General features: G+C 45.2%; 1 protein-coding gene across 2 annotated transcripts in view; it reads right to left on the bottom strand.

Moving 5' to 3' along the window:
• DGCR8 (DGCR8 microprocessor complex subunit) overlaps positions 1-18,487 on the bottom strand; it is a 36,393-nt gene that overhangs the window by 4,876 nt on the left and 13,030 nt on the right. For both annotated transcript variants that reach the window (XM_059409108.1, XM_059409109.1), the window contains 4 exons: positions 18,322-18,420; positions 16,637-16,719; positions 1,196-1,296; positions 762-868 (listed from right to left, as the gene is read on the bottom strand). In XM_059409108.1, coding sequence (XP_059265091.1) covers positions 762-868; positions 1,196-1,296; positions 16,637-16,719; positions 18,322-18,420 — 390 coding nt within the window. The remainder of the gene's footprint in view (positions 1-761; positions 869-1,195; positions 1,297-16,636; positions 16,720-18,321; positions 18,421-18,487) is intronic.

The following is an 18,487-nucleotide window of genomic DNA, read 5'->3' as shown; positions in this document are numbered from 1 at the left end:
GGAGGGGGGCCGAGGCCCGGGGGGGTAGGACGTTGACCGGAGGACGTTGGGCAGGGGGGGGGGGGGGGGGGGGGGGGGGGGCGGTCAGCGGTGCCAGCATTCCTCCTCTGCCCCTCCTGCCTGCTCCGGAAGGTAGTTCCGTGAAGACAGGTGTCTGCTGGATCATGGGGACAGCTGGGTCTGTAAGTGATTCTGCAGTTTTCCCAGGGACAACTGGTATGTTATCTTCCAATCTAACCAGCACTGGTTTTGTGTATATGATAGTCATACTCAGATTTATGATAGTCATACTCAGATTCCTTTTAAAATAATGTTTTAAAAAAGTGGTTACTCCAAAAACCAAATTCGGTAAGGAGTGCAGGTGGTGCACACAGACACCAGAACACGGGGACACAGAGTACGGCAAGCCAGGGGCTCTGTGGCCATTCAGGAAACCCCTCCTCCTGCCACAGGGACCACACAGTCTAACCCAAATGACCAATCCAATCCCAGGAACCAGGAGGACAGAGAGGGTGTGGGCAGGACTCCCACAGCCCTGCCTTAGGGTGGCTGGCTTTCAGAGGCTGAGAGGAGAGGCCAGTGGACACAGCACAGGTGATCAGCACCCAAGGCAGAAGCTCAGGAAAGATGCCAGAGCAGTGGCCAGAGACCCAGCCACAGAGGCTCAGGGCTGCCAGAGAGGCCACATGGCAGGGTGCGCCCTCCCCAGCGGTCACAGGAAATTGTGACAGGGCAGCACGAAGCAGGGGGGCAAGGCTTACACCAGCCGCGCACTGTGTGCTTGCCACACGCCATGACATATTCGCTCTTCTGGTTTTTACCAGGAACCACTTCAAATTTGATGGATGTGTCACCCATTCCATGGTTTCTTTAAGAAAAAACAGAGACAACAGGTGACATCAGCTGCGAAGGGAGGAAAGAACTTCAGAAAAGCCCCTGAAAGGCTCTTTGATGAAGACCATTCCAACCCTTTCCCCAAACCACTTCTCAGCAGAGGAAGAGTCTTCATGCCAGATCTGATCTCATGGACTCTGACTGACCGCCAGGCACAAGGGGCCTCTGTGCACACAATGAAAACCTGTCAGCCCAGTCTTTCACAGCACCTCTTAAGCCAGGATAAATGGCTAATGAAGACACTGGGCACTAAAAGAGAAGCCCCCATGACCCCTCTCAGGAGGGGAAACACCCACCCTACCTTTTAAGGCACTCGTGGAGGATCTGATAGGGAGACAACAGTCCGGCCTTGCTGGTCAGCTCGTAGACCCGTGAGTCCTCAATACTGATGTGGTTAAAATACTACAAAACAAGGAAGCCACTCCTAAGTGCTGGACGCGCAGGGCTGCTCCCCATGCTGTCTGCTTTCCCCAGAAGTTCCCTGTCCTCTTTACTACCTCAAGGAGCAGGTCATAGCCCCACCACACTGTCCAGTTGCCCCCTGGGACGGGTTGAGCAGTGCTCTACTAGGGTGGGGAGAACATGCTGCAACAGAGCCTGGTGCTGCCTGGGAGCCCTTTCTGAATCTAAGTGCGATCAGACGCTTAGAAATCTAAAGACAGACAACCTTAGGAGAAAAAATGTGGAGATCTTCATAAGATTATAGAAGAGACACACTAAGTCAGACAAAAGCAGTGTATTCTAAAAAAGGGCAAGCCTCCTGAAAGCTACAAAAGGCCTGGCTGGCTCCCGTTTCAAACAAAGTCACCCATCCTCACTAGTAAGACACCACATAACCCTTATGTTAGGAGGAAAAAGGGAAGTTCTGCACAACAGAGGCAGGCGGCAGCCAGGAAGTGGTTGTGACCCCATTAAGGCTTGGGCCTCTGCTGAGCCACCCCAGTGAAGGGAGGCCATGGCCTACCCTCTCAGCATAGCCCACCTCCCTGTTGGGGACTGCTGGACTTCGGGGCTGCCGAAACAAGGTACCACAAAGTGGGTGGCTTATTTTCTCACAATTCTGGAGGCCAAAAGTCCAAAACAAGTCAGTAGGCCACATTCCCTCTGAAAAATGAGTCAAGGAGATCCTCCTTGGCTTTCCTGGGTACTAAGAGCCCCACACTTTCCTTGGCTTGTGGCAGCACCGCTCCCATCTCCGCATGGCCCTTTCTCCACCTCCCTCCCTTTTCTTATAAGAACATTAACACTGCTTCTCTGGGCAGGGAGACAGGGGTTCCTCTCCCTCCACCAGCAGACTCAATGTGACAGAGTCAAAAAAAGCAAGGCACTATTTCTGAAGAGAACTCCTGATTCTGATAAGCTGAAAATCTCCCTGCTCCCATTTGTCTATTGTCTTCCAACAGGTCCCCACAAGATACCTCCACTTTCAAGTGTCCATATCAGCGGGGATCGGTTTCCAGGGAAAGTTATTCACCAAGATATCAAGCCCAGGCCCCATCCTCAGTGGTTGGCCAGGTAGCCAAACCATCAGTGGTGGCTGGCGCTCTCACTCAGCCTATGAGCACTAGTCTCTAACCAGCAGCCAGCATCTGGGCTATGGACCAGGCTGATCAGGTAGAAAACAACTGTGTGCTAAGGATCCTCCCTGAGAGAGCCAAGTCACACACACACACAGCTGGGGAACACCCACTCAGAAGCCCAAAGACACCCAAGAGCCGCTGGCAAAGGCCCACGCCACAATTACCCATACCAGGTGCCATAGCCACATGTGGCTGATGGTTAACCTGTGAGGGACATATAGGAAATGCAGCACAAAGGGCAAAAATGACCCACTGACAATGGTATGGAAGAAGCCTTGCACAGAAGCCTATGCCCAACAGACACTGAAGGACCATGAGGGAGCACCATAAATTCAACAATTCAGAGAAAATGGACTAATTCCTTGAAAAATGCAAACTACCCAAATTGCCCTTTTCAAGAAGCTGAATTCGTAGAACTTTCCTGCAGAGAAAACTCCACATGCAGATGGCTTGATTGGTGACAACTGCCAAACATGTAAGGGGCGGGGGACACAATTCTAGACAACGTTCCAAAAAAACCTCAAGAGAAGGAACAATTGCCAATTCATTTTATGATGTTAGTAGTACCCTGTTATTAATACCTGACAAAGAGAATCTGATATCCCTCAATGAACACACGTGTAAAAATCCTAAACAGAGCATTAACAATACACAACCAGTAACAAATATAAACAAATATATGCCATGCCCAAGGAGGACTTATCCCAGGAATGCAGTTTTTAAATAAATCAACCAAATTCACTCTATCAACCTATTAAAGAGGAAAAGGCCTATCATATCAATAGCTGCAGAAAGGGCCATCTGACAAACTGCCAACACCCTTTCATGATAAGAACACTCAACAAACCCAGAATAGAAGAACCTGTCCTGAACCAGATAGAGGGCACCAACAAAAAACTGACACCTAACATCACAATCTGTGGTCAGAGGCTGGATCACTGCCGCCTAAGATCGGAAACAAGACTAGGATGGCCACTCTCCCCACTGCTATGTAATGGAGCTTCTAGCCAGAGCAGCAAACCAAGAAAAAGAAACAAAAGGCACCCAGATTGGAAAGGAAGAAATTCAACCAACTTTTAATCAGTCAGCCTACTCTGTACACAGAATTCCAAATAAATCTACAGAAAAAGTACTAGAATAATACAGTTAGTGAAGATGCAAGATACAAAGTCAACATACAGACAGTAAATTCCATCTCTCTACAGTAGCAATCCAGAGTCAGGACTGAAACCAACAGTTCCCAAACACGTATGAAACACTTCTGTCTAAATCCAAGAAAATGAAAGCAAGATCTGAACACTGGAGATGACCCAGCAACAATAAAATGACATGGAAGAAAACCTCAATACATGGGGAGACACACTGGGCTTGTGAGCCGAAAGACTCCATACTATTAGGAATACATTCTCCCCAAATTTATCTACAGATGTAACACAATTCCAATCAGAATCTCAATAGAACTTTCCATACTGACATACTACTTCTATATGTAAGGGCAAAGGAGCATGGTATGGAAGTCCTTTTGAAAAAGAACAAAGTCGGAGGGTTCACAATCTGATTTCAAGAATTCACGTCACTGGGGCGCCTGGATGGCGCAGTCAGTTACGCATCTGATTCTTGGTCTCAGCTCAGGTGGGGATCTCAAGGTCGTGAGACTGAGCCCTGCATTGGACTCCCCACTCAGTGAGAAATCTGCTTGGGATACTATACCCTCTGCCCTGTCACACTCGCTCTCTCTCAAATAAATCTATCTTTAAAAAAAAAAAAAGAATTCATCTCATTAAGAAGGTGTGGCATTGAAGGGACAGACACACAGACCAAAGAGATAGAACCAAATGCAGAGACAGACCCACACACACATACATGCTGCTCCCACAGATAGGCAAAGGCATCCAGTTGAAAACACATCTACTGTACTGCCCAGGAGAGCCATCTTGGGTGTTTACTTAACTACGCTCACAGGGAATCCTGACAGCCTCGTAGCAACACTAAACACCCAAAACTGGAAATGTGTTCAACACCCCTCAATCAAGGAAGAACACACCCAGCACTGCCCTACAGTAGGCAGTCAGCAGCAAAAACAACCATAGACACAGGCACCAACAGAGACGAATCCTACGTGCATCACTGAGCTGGAGCCTGGTTCTCAGTGGGACTCCACTGATAAGACATTTGGGAATTGGCTAACCTAGGAAGACAGCTCAATGCCTAGCAGGGTGAAAAGAGAGAATTCTGACTACAAAAGGACAGTTCAAGAGAATTGGGAGGGGGAGAAGATTTGAAAATGTTCTGTCTTGATTGTGCTGTGGGTTACATGATAAAATGAAAGGCATGGCTCAAAACTCACAAATGTCTACCCAAAAGTGCATTTAACTCTCTATAAATTAAGAAGTAAATTGGGAGGGGGGGGGACCAAAAAGGCAAAAACAACAGGTCACTAATACCTAAATTCTAGAACAACCATGAACCAACCAGAACCCACAACTATTTAAAAAGCAGTAATATACTGAGAAAAAAAAAAAAAAATCACCCCAGGTCTTATGAGTGGGTATAGTGCCATTTCTGGTCCTGTGTTTTCGCCTTTTTTTTTTTTTTTAAAGATTTTATTTGTTTGACAGAGACGCAGCAAGAGAGGGAACACAAGCAGAGCGAGAGGGAGAATCAGGCTCTCCATGTAGAAGAGAGCCTGATGCGGAGCTCGATCACAGGATCCTGAGATCATGACCAGAGCCAAAGGCAGAAGCTTAAAGATTGAGCCACCCAAGCACTCTGTTTCAGCTTTTTTTTTTTCTTTTTTCTTTTATTTCTTTTTGTTGGGGTGGGGGGGCATTTATTTTATTTTATTTTTATTTTTTATAAACATATATTTTTATCCCCAGGGGTATAGATCTGTGAATCGCCAGGTTTACACACTTCACAGCACTTTTTTTTTTTTTTTTTAAAGATTTTATTTATTTCTTTGAGAGAGAGAGAGAACATGAGAGGGAGAAGCAGACTCTCTGCCAAGCAGGAGCCCAATGTGCGACTGGATCCTGGGACTCCAGGATCATGACCTGAGCCGAAGGCAATTGCTTAACCAACTGAGCCACCCAGGCACCCCTGTTTTTGCCTTTTTAATCAACACCAAGCACATCCTGCCCACATGGCAGCTCTCACACTCTGGATGTTCTATACATCCATGCCACCACTGTGTGTTAACTTCCTCCACTGCACCTCAAGTACAGGAGGACACAGAACTCCCAAAGAACCAAGGCCCTCCAGACCACCTTGGCATCCTACCATCCCCTCGCCCCCTGGAGTCCACATAAGAAGGGAATGCTGCCCCTACAGCCCCAGCTCTGGCACCAAACCTCCACAGAGGCATCATGGGAAAGAGGGGCCACCACCTACGAGATACTCACAAGGATATGACAGAAACACCGTCACAGTTTTTAGGAGCAAGACAGCAAAATCAGGGGCACCTGGGTGGCTCAGTGGGTTAAGCCTCTGCCTTCGGCTCAGGTCATGATCCCAGGGTCCTGGGATCGAGCCCCACATCGGGCTCTCTGCACTGCAGGGAGCCTGCTTCCTCCTCTCTCTCTGCCTGCCTCTCTGCCTACTTGTGATCTCTGTCAGATAAATAAAGAAAAAATCTTAAAAAAAAAAAAAAAAAAAAAAGAACAAAATCAGTCAGGATTGAGCTGCTCTAATACATCCAACCTGACAGAAAAGCTACTTTCTTCTCTGACAAATTTTAAAACAAGGGAAAAATACAAATGTGTATGTGTGCACACATATACAACTAAATTCTAAGTGTGAAAAAACTTCTCCAGAGAATGAGGACAATTTTGGTCACTGGACACATATTTGGATCCTTGTATCCAGTTCCTGGCATGGAGCTCCTAAAACCCTTAGTATTTCCTCACTCACCTGAGTTTATGCTAATGAGGAGACTAAGGGGGCTAGGTGAGGACCCTAGATAGTTTCATGATGGGAACTTCATGATCGGACTGGTCACCAGAAAGATGAAACACAATTAAGGAACTGTTCGTTTGGCTGTCCATTTGTATCCTTTATAATAAACCAGTAAACAAAAAGTTTTTCCCTGAGTTCTGAGAACAGTCTAAAAAAGCTCAAATTCAGGGCACCTGAGTGGCTCAGTGGGTTAACCCTCCGCCTTTGGCTCAGGTCACGATCTCAGGGTCCTGGAATCGAGCCCTGCATTGGGCTCTCTGCTCCGCAGGGAGCCTGCTTCTCCCTCTCTCTCTGCCTGCCTCTCCTCCTGCTTCTGATCTCTGTCTGTCAAATAAATAAATAAAATCTTAATAAATAAATAAATAAGCTCTAATTCAAGCAAATTAATGTACCTGAGGGAAGTCATGAGAACCCCTGAATCTGTAGTTGGCTGGACAATGTGGGTGGCCTGGGCACCCCACTGGTGGCCGGAGTGTGAAGTGTACAGTCTTCTGGTACTGAGCCAACTCCATGTAGACCGTGTGAGAACTGACAAGATAAAGCCCTTTGTGTGAATAAGGGAACTTTTACCTGGGATTTCCAAGCTGCCCATGTGGCCTCCTCCACCTAGGGAAACTTTTCTCAGGCTATTTTCTGATGTCACTTCTGGAAAGATCCCTCACCTTCCAGAAAAGCCCCAGAGTACAGGACCAGAACCTGAACCTTATTACAATCCACACAGCCCGAGGCACAAATTCCAGAAACCCACAACATCTGTCCCACAGATGCCTCGGGCAAATGCAAGGAAAAGGGTGCAGCCACAATGACCTTGCAGACTGAGGGCAGGAAGAAGGTGGAGGATCAAAGAACAGAGCACAAAGACTGCCAGCTGGTCAATGTCAAAGCCATGCACCTCCAAAAAAGAAGAGGTAAGTAACCCCAGGCCTCTGATCTCCAGGTGTGAGGCAGTGACAGGGTACAGCTTAGGGAGAGCCTGCAGCCCTCCAGGTGCACATCCCACTGCATGGCCACTATGAGGAGGCCACAATGCAGGTGGTAGGCTGCAAAGGGCAGCTGGGCCATAGCAGGGAACTGGACACTGTGCAACACACATATCCTGCCAAGGCTCTAGGAGCCACGGAACACACCCTGGGTCCCTGTGCTGGCCAGACTGAAACCCGGAAGTCCCTGCTTAGGGAACTACAATGGTGCCAAACACGAAAGTGAACCATAGCCAGAGACACCAGAGACTTTCAGATTAAAAACTGGACTTAACTGCTTATTCATTCACCACCAACCAAGCAAGATGGTGGTATCGTAAAGGCTACAACACGAAAGATAGATTGTCTTGGATGTTATCTTGAAACCAGCCATTCCTAACCCTTGCTCTACTAACCCTGGAGAATTTTCCATTATCGCAACAAGTCAAAAATTTCTGAAGTCAACTGTCATTTACTGAGTTACTTAAAAGTTTTACCACAATAATAGCCACAGACAAGTAGATGTGGGTCCTATAAGACCTCCCATTCCCCCACCGCCATCCACCTATCCCCTGCTCCCCACTGGGGTTCAACAGTGGAGCCGGCTCAGAGAAGCTGCTGAGACAAAGTAAAGTTCCATCCTCCAAAAAGGCTGCTGGAGCCACACATGCCCTGCCGGCCTAGGCCAGGCCGACTCCCGGCACCGGAAGGGCAATTACCCTTCCCATTTCTGCTACCCTGTATCAGAGTGCCGAGCAAGCTATATAGCCCAGGCATCATCAACTGCAACAACCAGTCCTAAGGGCCTTAGCGGGCTGTGGGCAGGGGCCCAAATACCAGGCTCTCCAACATGCCCTGGAAGCCGCCCTGAACACCGCTGTCCCACAGCTGGGTTCTTCAGACCTAGACTTGAAGATGTGAGGCTTTTCTGGAGGACCTAGTCCTTTTGAGATTGTCTCTGGGGATTAGGGTCTGCGACCTCTCTGTGGTCCATCTATGACAATAAAGCAAAGAATATAGACGGCTGACTGCCACAGACACTGCCGTATTTTATAACAGTATCAGTCTAAAACAAAGAAAACAATCTAAGGAACATTTATTCAAGAATGGCAAGACAATGAGTTTTGTAGCATTTTAACTTGGCCCATTCCTGTCTCCTCTTCCCAGCTCTATAGTAGCCTTAGGAACCAGCAACCCCAGAGCCACTAAAGAAGGCAGGATGGTTCCCCAATACTCCGACCCCAGAGAACCATCACTATCTGGCCCAGGTGGCAGGGATACAGAAAAGCCCCATTTTAAAACCTGCCATTGTGTGATCCAACTAAGAGCTCACTCCGTGAAAATACCCCAACTTCCCAGGAAATCTGTCAAAAATAATCAGTGACAACTATTTCCTACTGCAACTATATGAGGCTGGAATACCAGCTGGCAAGCAAGAGGCAGGTCAGAAAACATAAAAGGGAATGTAGAGAATGAGACAGATGCCCATTAAGGGACTTTGAAAAGCTCTAACTTGCCTGGGGATCTAGGTGGCCACGCACATGCCCAGGAGACCCAAGAAAGCCCAAATTTCTCACCCAACTAATCTGGAAGCTCCATGCAAGTGGGAAGTAAAGGCTAATACACAGTTATCAACTACTAGAGCATTAAAGGTGACCCCAACATGCATAAAAAGTCCCCTGGCAAAGGAGACTTACTGGTTTACGTCAAGAAATATCTGATCTGGATTTCACAGAATAGACTGGAAAAGTCACTGTTATGGGCTGAAATATATCTTCCCACAAATTCATATATTCATAAATTCATATACTGAAATCCTAACTCTGAGTATGCCATTATGTGACCTTTTCTGCAGCCTTATAGATAATCAAGTTAAAATCAGATTATTAGGGTGGGCCCTAAATTCAATATAAAGAGGAGATTTGGAAACACACACACACACACACACACACAGCCTCTTAGTTATCTCCAACAACTATCTCCAAATGAAGGAAAGAGGCCTGAAAGAGATCCTTCCCTCCCAGCACCCAGAAGGAACCAACCCTGCTGACACTTGCAGATGTCAATTGTGAGGCAAAAAATTTGTCTAAATCACCCAGGTTGTGATATGTTGTTATGCCAATGTTAGCAAACTAACAAAATCACTAATAAGTCAACAGCAGCAAAAACAACAAATCTTGAGAAGGGGTGGTAATCTGATATCTAGAGTTGCCACATTATTTTAAATGTCCCAGATTTCAACAAAAGAAATCATGAAACAGGAAATGAAACACAAATGTATATGCCCTACGAGATGCAGGAAAGCAGTCAATATAAACCATCCCTGAGGAAACCAGACTTTAAAATAGCTATAATAAATATGCTCAAAAAAAAAAAGCATGTATAAAGAATTAGTGATTAGAAGAAACCACAAGAACAATATCTCACCAAACAGAGTATCAATAAAGACATAGAAATTATAGGGGCGCCTGGGTGGCTCAGTGGGTTAAAGCACTGCCTTCAGCTTGGGTCATGATCTCAGGGTCCTGGGATCAAGCCCCACATCGGGCTCTTTGCTCAGCAGGAAGCCTGTTTCCTCCTCTCTCTCTCTCTGCCTGCCTCTCTGCCTACTTGTGATCTCTGTCTGTCAAATAAATAAATAAAATCTTTAAAAAAAAAAAAAAAAGACATAGAAATTATAAAAAATTCACCAGAGGGTTCAAAAGCAGATTCGGTCAGAAGAAAGATCAGTAAACTTAAGATAGGCAAACTGAAGGCATGTCTGGGTGGCTCAAACAGTTAAGCTTCTGACCCTCAAACTCAGGGTCATGAGTTCAAGCCCCCACACTGGTTGGGCTCCATGCTAGGTAGGCATGGAGCCTACTTGAAGGAAAAGGGGAAAAAAAAAAGGCAAATAAAAAATATCCAGTCTGAGGAACATTTAAAAAAAAAAAGACCAGTGACTATGATGTCTGTGTGTCTAAGACTGGTGAGATACTGTGGGAGTGTACCAGCTTACCTATAATGGGAGTCCCAGAAAGAGAGGAGAAATAAAAGAGCAAAAAAATATATGTGAGGAAACAACGTCTCTAACTTCCCAAAGATAAAAAACATTACATATTCAAGAAGTTCAACAAATTCCAAAAATGAAAGCTAAAGAAATCTATACCTAGATATCACTGTCAAAGGTCAAAGAGAAAACCTTGGAAACAGTAAGAGAGAAACAATTCATCAATAATGTGACTCTAAGTAAGATGAACAGCTGACTTCTCATTGGTTGTAGAGGCCAGAAGGCAGTAGGATGACATAGTCCCACCATGAAGAAAAGAATGTCAACCAAGAATTCGGTAACAAAACTATGTTTTTAAAAAGGGAATCGTGGGCGCCTGGGTGGCTCAGTGGGTTAATAAGCCTCTGCCTTCGGCTCAGGTCATGATCTCAGGGTTCTGGAATCGAGCCCTGTGTCAGGCTCTCTGCACAGCAGGTAGCCTGCTTCCCCTCCCTCTCTGCCTATCGCTCTGCCTACTTGTGATCTCTGTCTGTCGAATAAATAAATATCTTAAAAAAAAATTAAAATTAAAAAAAAAAGGGGGAACTGTTACAACATTCTCAGATCAATAAAAAGTGAGAGAATCTACTGCTAGTAGAACTGTCCTCCAAGAAATACTAAAAGCCTTCCCTCTGAAATAAAAGGAACACTACAGACTGTTAACAAACTGAGGGCACTACAGAAAGTAAAGGTAACTACAGTAAATAAAAGACAGTGTAAACACATATTTTAACTCTTTGTTCTACCTTAATTAAAAGACAACTACATAGGGGCGCCTAGGTTGCTCAGTGGGTTAAGCCTCTGCCTTCAGCTCAGGTCATGATCTCAGGGTCCTGGGATCAAGCCCCGCATCGGGCTCTCTGCTCAGCAGGGAGCCTGCTTCCCCCACCCCTCTCTCTCTGCCTGCCTCTCTGCCTACTTGTGATCTCTCTCTCTCTCAAATAAATAAATAAAATCTTAAAAAAAAAGACAACTACATAAAGCAATAATTATAAATCCATGTTTAAGACACACAATATATGGGGAGATATCATTTGTGACAGTGAAAGCACAAATATGGGTGTCAACAGAGCTATAGAGGAGCAAAGTTTTTGTATATGATTGAAGGTGGCAATAGTCCAAACCAGATTGTTTTCAGTTTAAATGTGACTGAAATGTGGTTAGGTCAACCACTGAGAAAAGAACTGAAGTATTTAAGGCAAAGAAAGCAGTAATGGAGGAACTGAGGAACAAAAAGACATAGAACAGAAAGCAAACAATGTAATGGCATACATCAATTCTACCTTATCAGTAATTACATTTCAATGGACTAAGTACCCAACCCCACTGAAAAAACAAAAACAGAAACAAAAAAAAAAAGTCAATAAACTGAAATTAAAAGGGGTGCCTGGCTGGCTCACTCAGTGGTGCATAGGACTCTTGATCTCAGGTGATTTTTAGTTCAAGCCCCACGCTAGGTGCAGAGATTACTTTAAAAAAAAAAAAAAAAATCTTTTGGGGCGCCCGGGTGGCTCCGTCAGTTAAGCGTCCAACTCTTCATTTTGGGGCAGGTCATGGTCTCATGGGTGGTGGGATGGATGGAGCAGGGTAGCTCCACACTCAGTGAGAAGTCTGCATAGGGATTTTCTCTCCCTCTGATACTTCTCCCACTCTCATTCACACTCTCTCTCAAATAAATTAATTCTTTAAAAATAAAATAAAATGAGGGGTACCTGGGTGGCTCAGTGGGTTAAAGCCTCTGCCTTCGGTTCAGGTCATGATCCCAGGGTCCTCGGATCAACCCCCGTGCCAGGCTCTCTGCTCAGTGGGGTACCTGTTTCCCTTCCTCTCTCCCTGCCTGCCTCTCTGTCTACTTGGAATCTCTGTCAAATAAATAAAATCTTAAAAAAAAAAAAAAAAAAAGTAAAAGTAAATAAAATGAATCTTCCCAAAAAAAAATTGCTCTGGTAGGTCCTCTGATCAAAAGACAGAGACTGATAGAAGGATAAACACAAAACCCAATTATATGCTGTCTATAAGACATGTTTAGATTCAAAGTTACAAAGAGGCTTAAAAGGTATAAAGAGGGAAAACACATATCACGCAGAGTAATTTAGGGAGTAGGAGTGACTATCAGATAAAACTGACTCTAAGATAAAAACTGTTACTAGAAATGAAGGATACTTAAAAACAGCAAAGGGCCCGTTGATCAAGATGACATAACTATTATAAACATTAAACAGAACTGACTTCTAGTTTCAACACTTGTGACACCAAGTGAGTGGGCTTCCACACCGGGCAGCTATACCACTAACTGCCAGGAGCTGCAGCAGACTCCACAGCTTAAGGGCTCAGACCCACAAGACTGTTGCCACCACTTGACTTCAAGTCCACGTTGTGCTTCTTCTGACTGAGCAACTGCACAATGCCAGTTCCCAACCCTTCCTCAGCTTCAATAATTTCCCAGACAGCTCACAGAGAACTGGTTTATTACAAAAGGATAGGGCTCAGGAACACCCAATGGAAAAGATAAATATGGCAAAGTATATACGGCCATCTTTTTAGCACCTCAATGTGTTCACCAACCCAGAAGCTCTCTGAACCCCTCAGTTTTTTGTTTTTTAAGGAAGGCTTTACTACACAGGCACAACTGATTACATCATTGGCCATTACTGATCAGCTCAACATCCACTGCCCCCTAAACACACACACACTACACACATACGGCGTAAGCGTGGAGGCTGAAAGTTCTAACCCTCCTGGCAGATTCCACAGGCAACCAGCTCCTATTCAAAGGGATGGTCCAAAAGTCACTTGATTAACATGAACTCAGGTGTGGTTGAAAGGGATGTGTTAGGGGAATCTGGCTGGCTCAGTTGGTGGAACATACAATTCTTGATATTAGGGTCTTGAGTTTGAGCCCCAGGTTGGGTATAGAGATTACTTAAATAAATACAAGTAATGGAAGCAAAGAAGGAAGGAAGAAAGGAAGGAAAGAAGAAAGGAAAAGGAAGGGGAGGGATGGGATAAATTGATATTAAATATAAGAAAATAAGAAAAGACATTCCATTCTCCTTTATCAACCTGCAGCTTTTTAAAGAACTTGGGACAAAAAACAATGTATTGTAGAAGCTCTGCACCAGGAACCAAGAACAAAGACCAAACATACATTTCTTATTATATCGCAATACCACAAACATGTATGTATCTAACAACAGCCCCAAAATACATTAAGCAAAAATGGAGAGAACTGAAGGGACAAATAATTCAAGAATAACAGCTGGAGACTCCAATACCCATTCTCAACAACAGACAGAAGGAAGACAGTACACCTGAGTGGCTCAGTCAGTTGGGCATGACTTGATTTTGGCTCAGGTTGAGGCCTCAGGGTTGTGAGACAGAGTCCTGAGCTGGACTCCAACTTCATGCTGGGCATGGAACTTGCTTAGGATTCTCTCTCTCCGTCTCCCTCCGCCCCATCCACCCACGTGCACACAGGGGCTCTCACTCTCTCTTAAGGGAAAAAAACCCAAAAAACAAAAACGGATAGAAGAACAAAGCAGAATACCAACAAAGATATAGAATAAACACTATTCGCCAACTGGACCTAACCGACACCTGCTTCACCCAGTAACACCAGGAAGCACACTCGCCTCCTGCACACACGTAAAACTCTCCAGGGCAGACCGTATGGTAGGTCCTAAGACAAGCCTCAGTGAACTTAAAAGGACTGGTCGAAACCATACAAACTATGTTTTCAAACAACACAGGAATTAAATAAAGACCAACAACTAAAGGAAATTTGGGGAAATTCACAAATATATGAAAAGTAAAATGACCAATTGTTCAAGGAAGAAATCACAAGGGAAATTAGCAAAATACTCGGAAATGAACGAAAACAAACACAACACAGTAAAGCTTATGTGCTGCAGTAGTACACAGAAGAAAATTTATGGCCATAAATTCCAGTATTTAAAAAGAACGCCTCGGGGCGCCTGGGTGGCTCAGTGGGTTAAGCCACTGCCTTCGGCTCAGGTCATGATCTCAGGGTCCTGGGATCGAGTCCCACATCGGGCTCTCTGCTCAGCGGGGAGCCTGCTTCCTCCTCTCTCTCTCTGCCTGCCTCTCTGCCTGCTTGTGATTTCTCTCTGTCAAATAAAATAAATAAAATCTTTTTAAAAAAAAAAAAAAAAAAAAAAAAAAAAAAAAGAACGCCTCAAATACCCTAACCTGAAGACACTAGAAAAGAAGAACTAAACCTAAGGCTGGCCAAAGAAAGGATATAAAGGCTAAAGCAGAAAAAAATGAAACAGAAAACAAAAAAGCCAATAGGAAAACAAACAAGTTGGGGCGCCTGGGTGGCTCAGTGGGTTACGCCGCTGCCTTCGGCTCAGGTCATGATCTCAGGGTCCTGGGATCAAGTCCCGCATCGGGCTCTCTGCTCAGCAGGGAGCCTGCTTCCTCCTCTCTCTCTGCCTGCCTCTCTGCCTACTTGTCTCTCTCTGTCAAATAAATAAATAAAATCTTTAAAAAAAAAAAGAAAAAGAAAAGAAAACAAACAAGCAAACAAAATCAGAAATTGGATCTTTGAAAGATCAACGACAGTGACAAACTTTAGACTGACCAAGAGAAAAAAGAAGACTGAAACTATGAACAGGAATGAACATAGGAGCAGCACAAACAACAAAATATAGCGAGTCACAAGGGAATACTATGAAAGAATGTATGCCAATAAAGGAGACAGTCTAGGTCGAAAGGAAAAATTCCTATGAAGACACAAAGTTCCCAAACCAGCTCAAAAAGGAGCAGAATATCTGAAGAGAAGTACACGAGGGGTGCTTGGGTGGCTCAGTCAGTTTAGCATTTCCCCTTGGCTCAGATCATGCTCTCACCGTCCTGGGATCGAGCCCTGCATCCGGCTCCTTGCTCAACATGGAGCCTGCTTTCCGAACCTCTCTCTCTGCCTGCCGCTCCCCTTGTTTGTGCTCTCTCTCTGCCAAATAAAAAAGACCTTCTTAAAAAAAAAAAAAGAAAGAAAGAAAGAAAGAGAAGCACACATGAAAAGACTGAATCAGTAATTAAATAATCTCAAAGTCAAGTCTAGACTCAGATGATTTCACTGGTGAATTCTACCAAATGCTTAAAAATTAATACCAACCTTTCATAAACTATTCCACACAAGAGAGGAATACTTTCCACCTCATTCTGTAAAGACAGTATTTCCCCAACACCAACACCACAAGAAAATTACAGACCAGTATCCCTCATAAATACAGCTAAAGTCCTTAACAAAATACCAGCACTCTAAATCCAGCATACATAAAACCAAGTGGGATTTGTCCCAGAAATTCAAGGTTGCTTTACTATTCAAAAACCTATGCAATATACCACCACATGAGTAAAAAAGACAAAAACCACACAATCATCTCAATAGAAACAGGAGAAACATTTGACAAAATCCAACCATTCCTGAAAAAAAACTCTCAGCAAAACAGAAGGAAGCTTCCTCAATCAGTAAAAACCCAGAGCGAACACCTCGTGGCTTAAAAAGAAGCCAGTCAATAAAGAACCACATATGTCATTTGATTCCACTGATATGAAGTGACCAGGGCTGGCAAATCCATCAAAACAGAAAGAGGATTAGTGGTTGCCAAGGGTTGAGGGGCTGGGGGACAGGGAGAAATCAGGAGTGACTGCTAACAGGTATAGGATTTCCTTTTAGAGAGATGAAAATATTCTAAGATTCGACCACTGCGATGATTGTACAACTCAATATACAAAAATCCAATCAACAGTATAGTTTAAGGGAGCAAAATTTATGGTACATATAGATCAATAAAGCCATTATAAAAAAGAATGCCTTCTTCAGATTTTGAAAATCCCTCACTACACATAACCATAGAATCATATTTACCCAAAAAGGTTTACAAGTAGTTTTAAACAGTTCTTAATACAGAAAACATAACTTACAGACTCTGTCTTAAAGACAGATTCCCACCATAGATCTACACTCCGGAGAGCTGACAGTGCGCATTCTTTACCCCCATTGCAAGACATGAAGGGCAAGCTTGCACAAAGACAAATAAGTTTCCCCTTTTATGAAAGATTAACAAATGAAAACCACCTGGAGCTGGGAGGACTAAATCCACAGCTCGCACTAGCCTGGGAGGTGGGGGTGGGGCAGTGGCGCAGGTGCTGCATTGGAGCCACAGCTCTAGACATAGCAGGACTAGGAAACTCACCTCAAGCTCTTCACTATCTTTGGGCTTCTCCTCAGAGGTCTGTTTGACAAAGTCAGGGATAAGGATCTCCAGCGTAGCCCGGGCTATGAAAAGAAAAACCCCAAGGGTGAGGGCTTGGGCCCAGCTTCCAGACTCCAGAGCAAGCCACATGCCAACTCCTGTGCAGGGCCAAGCTTCCCAGGGCTCAGAGGGAAACGAGGGCCCTGGGCAACAGCAGCGTTTCAGAGGCAGGCATAGCTTCTCCTCCTGAGCAAAGGACGCAGTGGGGCAAGTGCGAGGCTGTGGGCAGCCTCAGAAGCCACAAAAGCTATATGTTCTCTTGCCCTGAGGCGCTTGTAGCAGGCAAGGCAGGAGAGATGTTTCAGAGAAATCACGGTGGTGGCGTGCAGGGAAATGGCTCAGCAGGACCCAGGCCAAGTAGTGAGGCCAGAGGACTGAGCAGGCTGCTGTTGAGTGTGGGAGGGAAAAGCAGTGAAACCGAACAGATGTTCTTGAGAAAGCACCTGCAGGACGGAGCAGAGGGATGGCTCAGTGCTGAGCAGAGACTTCTAAATGAGCAGGCTGCCACTCACCACTGGGGTGAGGAAGTGGGGATGCTGGGGAATGCGGAGGGGTAACCTGTCCCTATAGAGTTGGAGGTGCTGCAAGACATCCGAGTGAGTTATCTAGAGAGCAGCTGAGGTCTGAGCAGAGGAAGTGGATCCTCCCACATGGGGAGAGCACAGCCCTGCTGCCAGGACGCTTCCACTCCTACCGTGCGCCCAACTCTGCGAGCCCTCTGCCCCATGACCTTGGCAGCACTGGTTTGTTGAGCTGAAAAACCCTTTTGGCACAATCTCTCTTAAAATGGACAGGAGGCCTTCCCAGAGGAGTGTAGTGTGTGAGCCCAGTACAGCCTCAGAGAGGGAAGGACAAAAAGTGACATATCTTCCCAACCATCCTCAGCATACACCACAAAAGAAAGCAACTCCAAGGTAAACTCTGAGTCCCACAAACAAAAGCACTTTTGCCACCCGAGATCTGGTAAGAACGTGATGAAGCCGTCATACTTCATGTGGGTACAGGGCAGAGCTGCTTTGGAAGACACTACAGCAGAGGCAGAAACCTTAAGAATTGAACTGTGGGCACCAAGCCTGGTGCACACCGCCAACACCCACCCTAAAATGTGCTCCACATCCAAGAAGAGGCCATGTAACCCTGACGGTGAAGCAGAATGGCTTCCCTTAACTGGAAAAGGAAAACATAGGCCTTCCCAGGGATCTGACCACTTACTTTCAGTCCCAAATCTAGAGATTGGAGGACTTACTTAGAAAATCATCCTCACACATGTCAAAACCACTCAGGAAAATCCCTCTTTGTCATCTAACATGCCCACATTTTGCTCAGTTTACACACCAACCCATAGAATGTGTGCTCACCATGACCCAGTCGGCATTGTGAGCAGTGGGGACAAGGGTAGGAGATTCTAGCCCAGCTGCCACAGAGCAGAGAAGGTTTGAGTTCTCTAGTTTTATTTCTCACATTTTACTTCCTATTTGAATCTTTGAGCACATACTTTTTAAAAAACCAAGTTAAAAGATTACATAAATCAAATGGCTTTTCCCCATGCCCAGCACTCCCTAGCCAAGGGGAGGGGCAGACACTGTGGGCAGCATGGGTCTCTGACATCTAAGTAGCCACATTACCAGCTTTGTTCTTCGCAAGTTTTTTGCTGCTTGCAGTTCCAGATCCATAGGTCACACCATCAATGGTCACCGAGGCACCAAAAGGTTCACTTGGGTTCTCTTAAAATTAAAATCATGGTTTTAAAAATGCTTACAAGACATTAAAAGCGTGCATATGTGCACACAT

Source organism: Mustela nigripes, chromosome 8 (genome assembly GCF_022355385.1).
Source record: "Mustela nigripes isolate SB6536 chromosome 8, MUSNIG.SB6536, whole genome shotgun sequence".
Taxonomy (NCBI): Eukaryota; Metazoa; Chordata; class Mammalia; order Carnivora; family Mustelidae; genus Mustela; species Mustela nigripes.
This window is presented reverse-complemented; position numbering and strand designations above follow the sequence as displayed.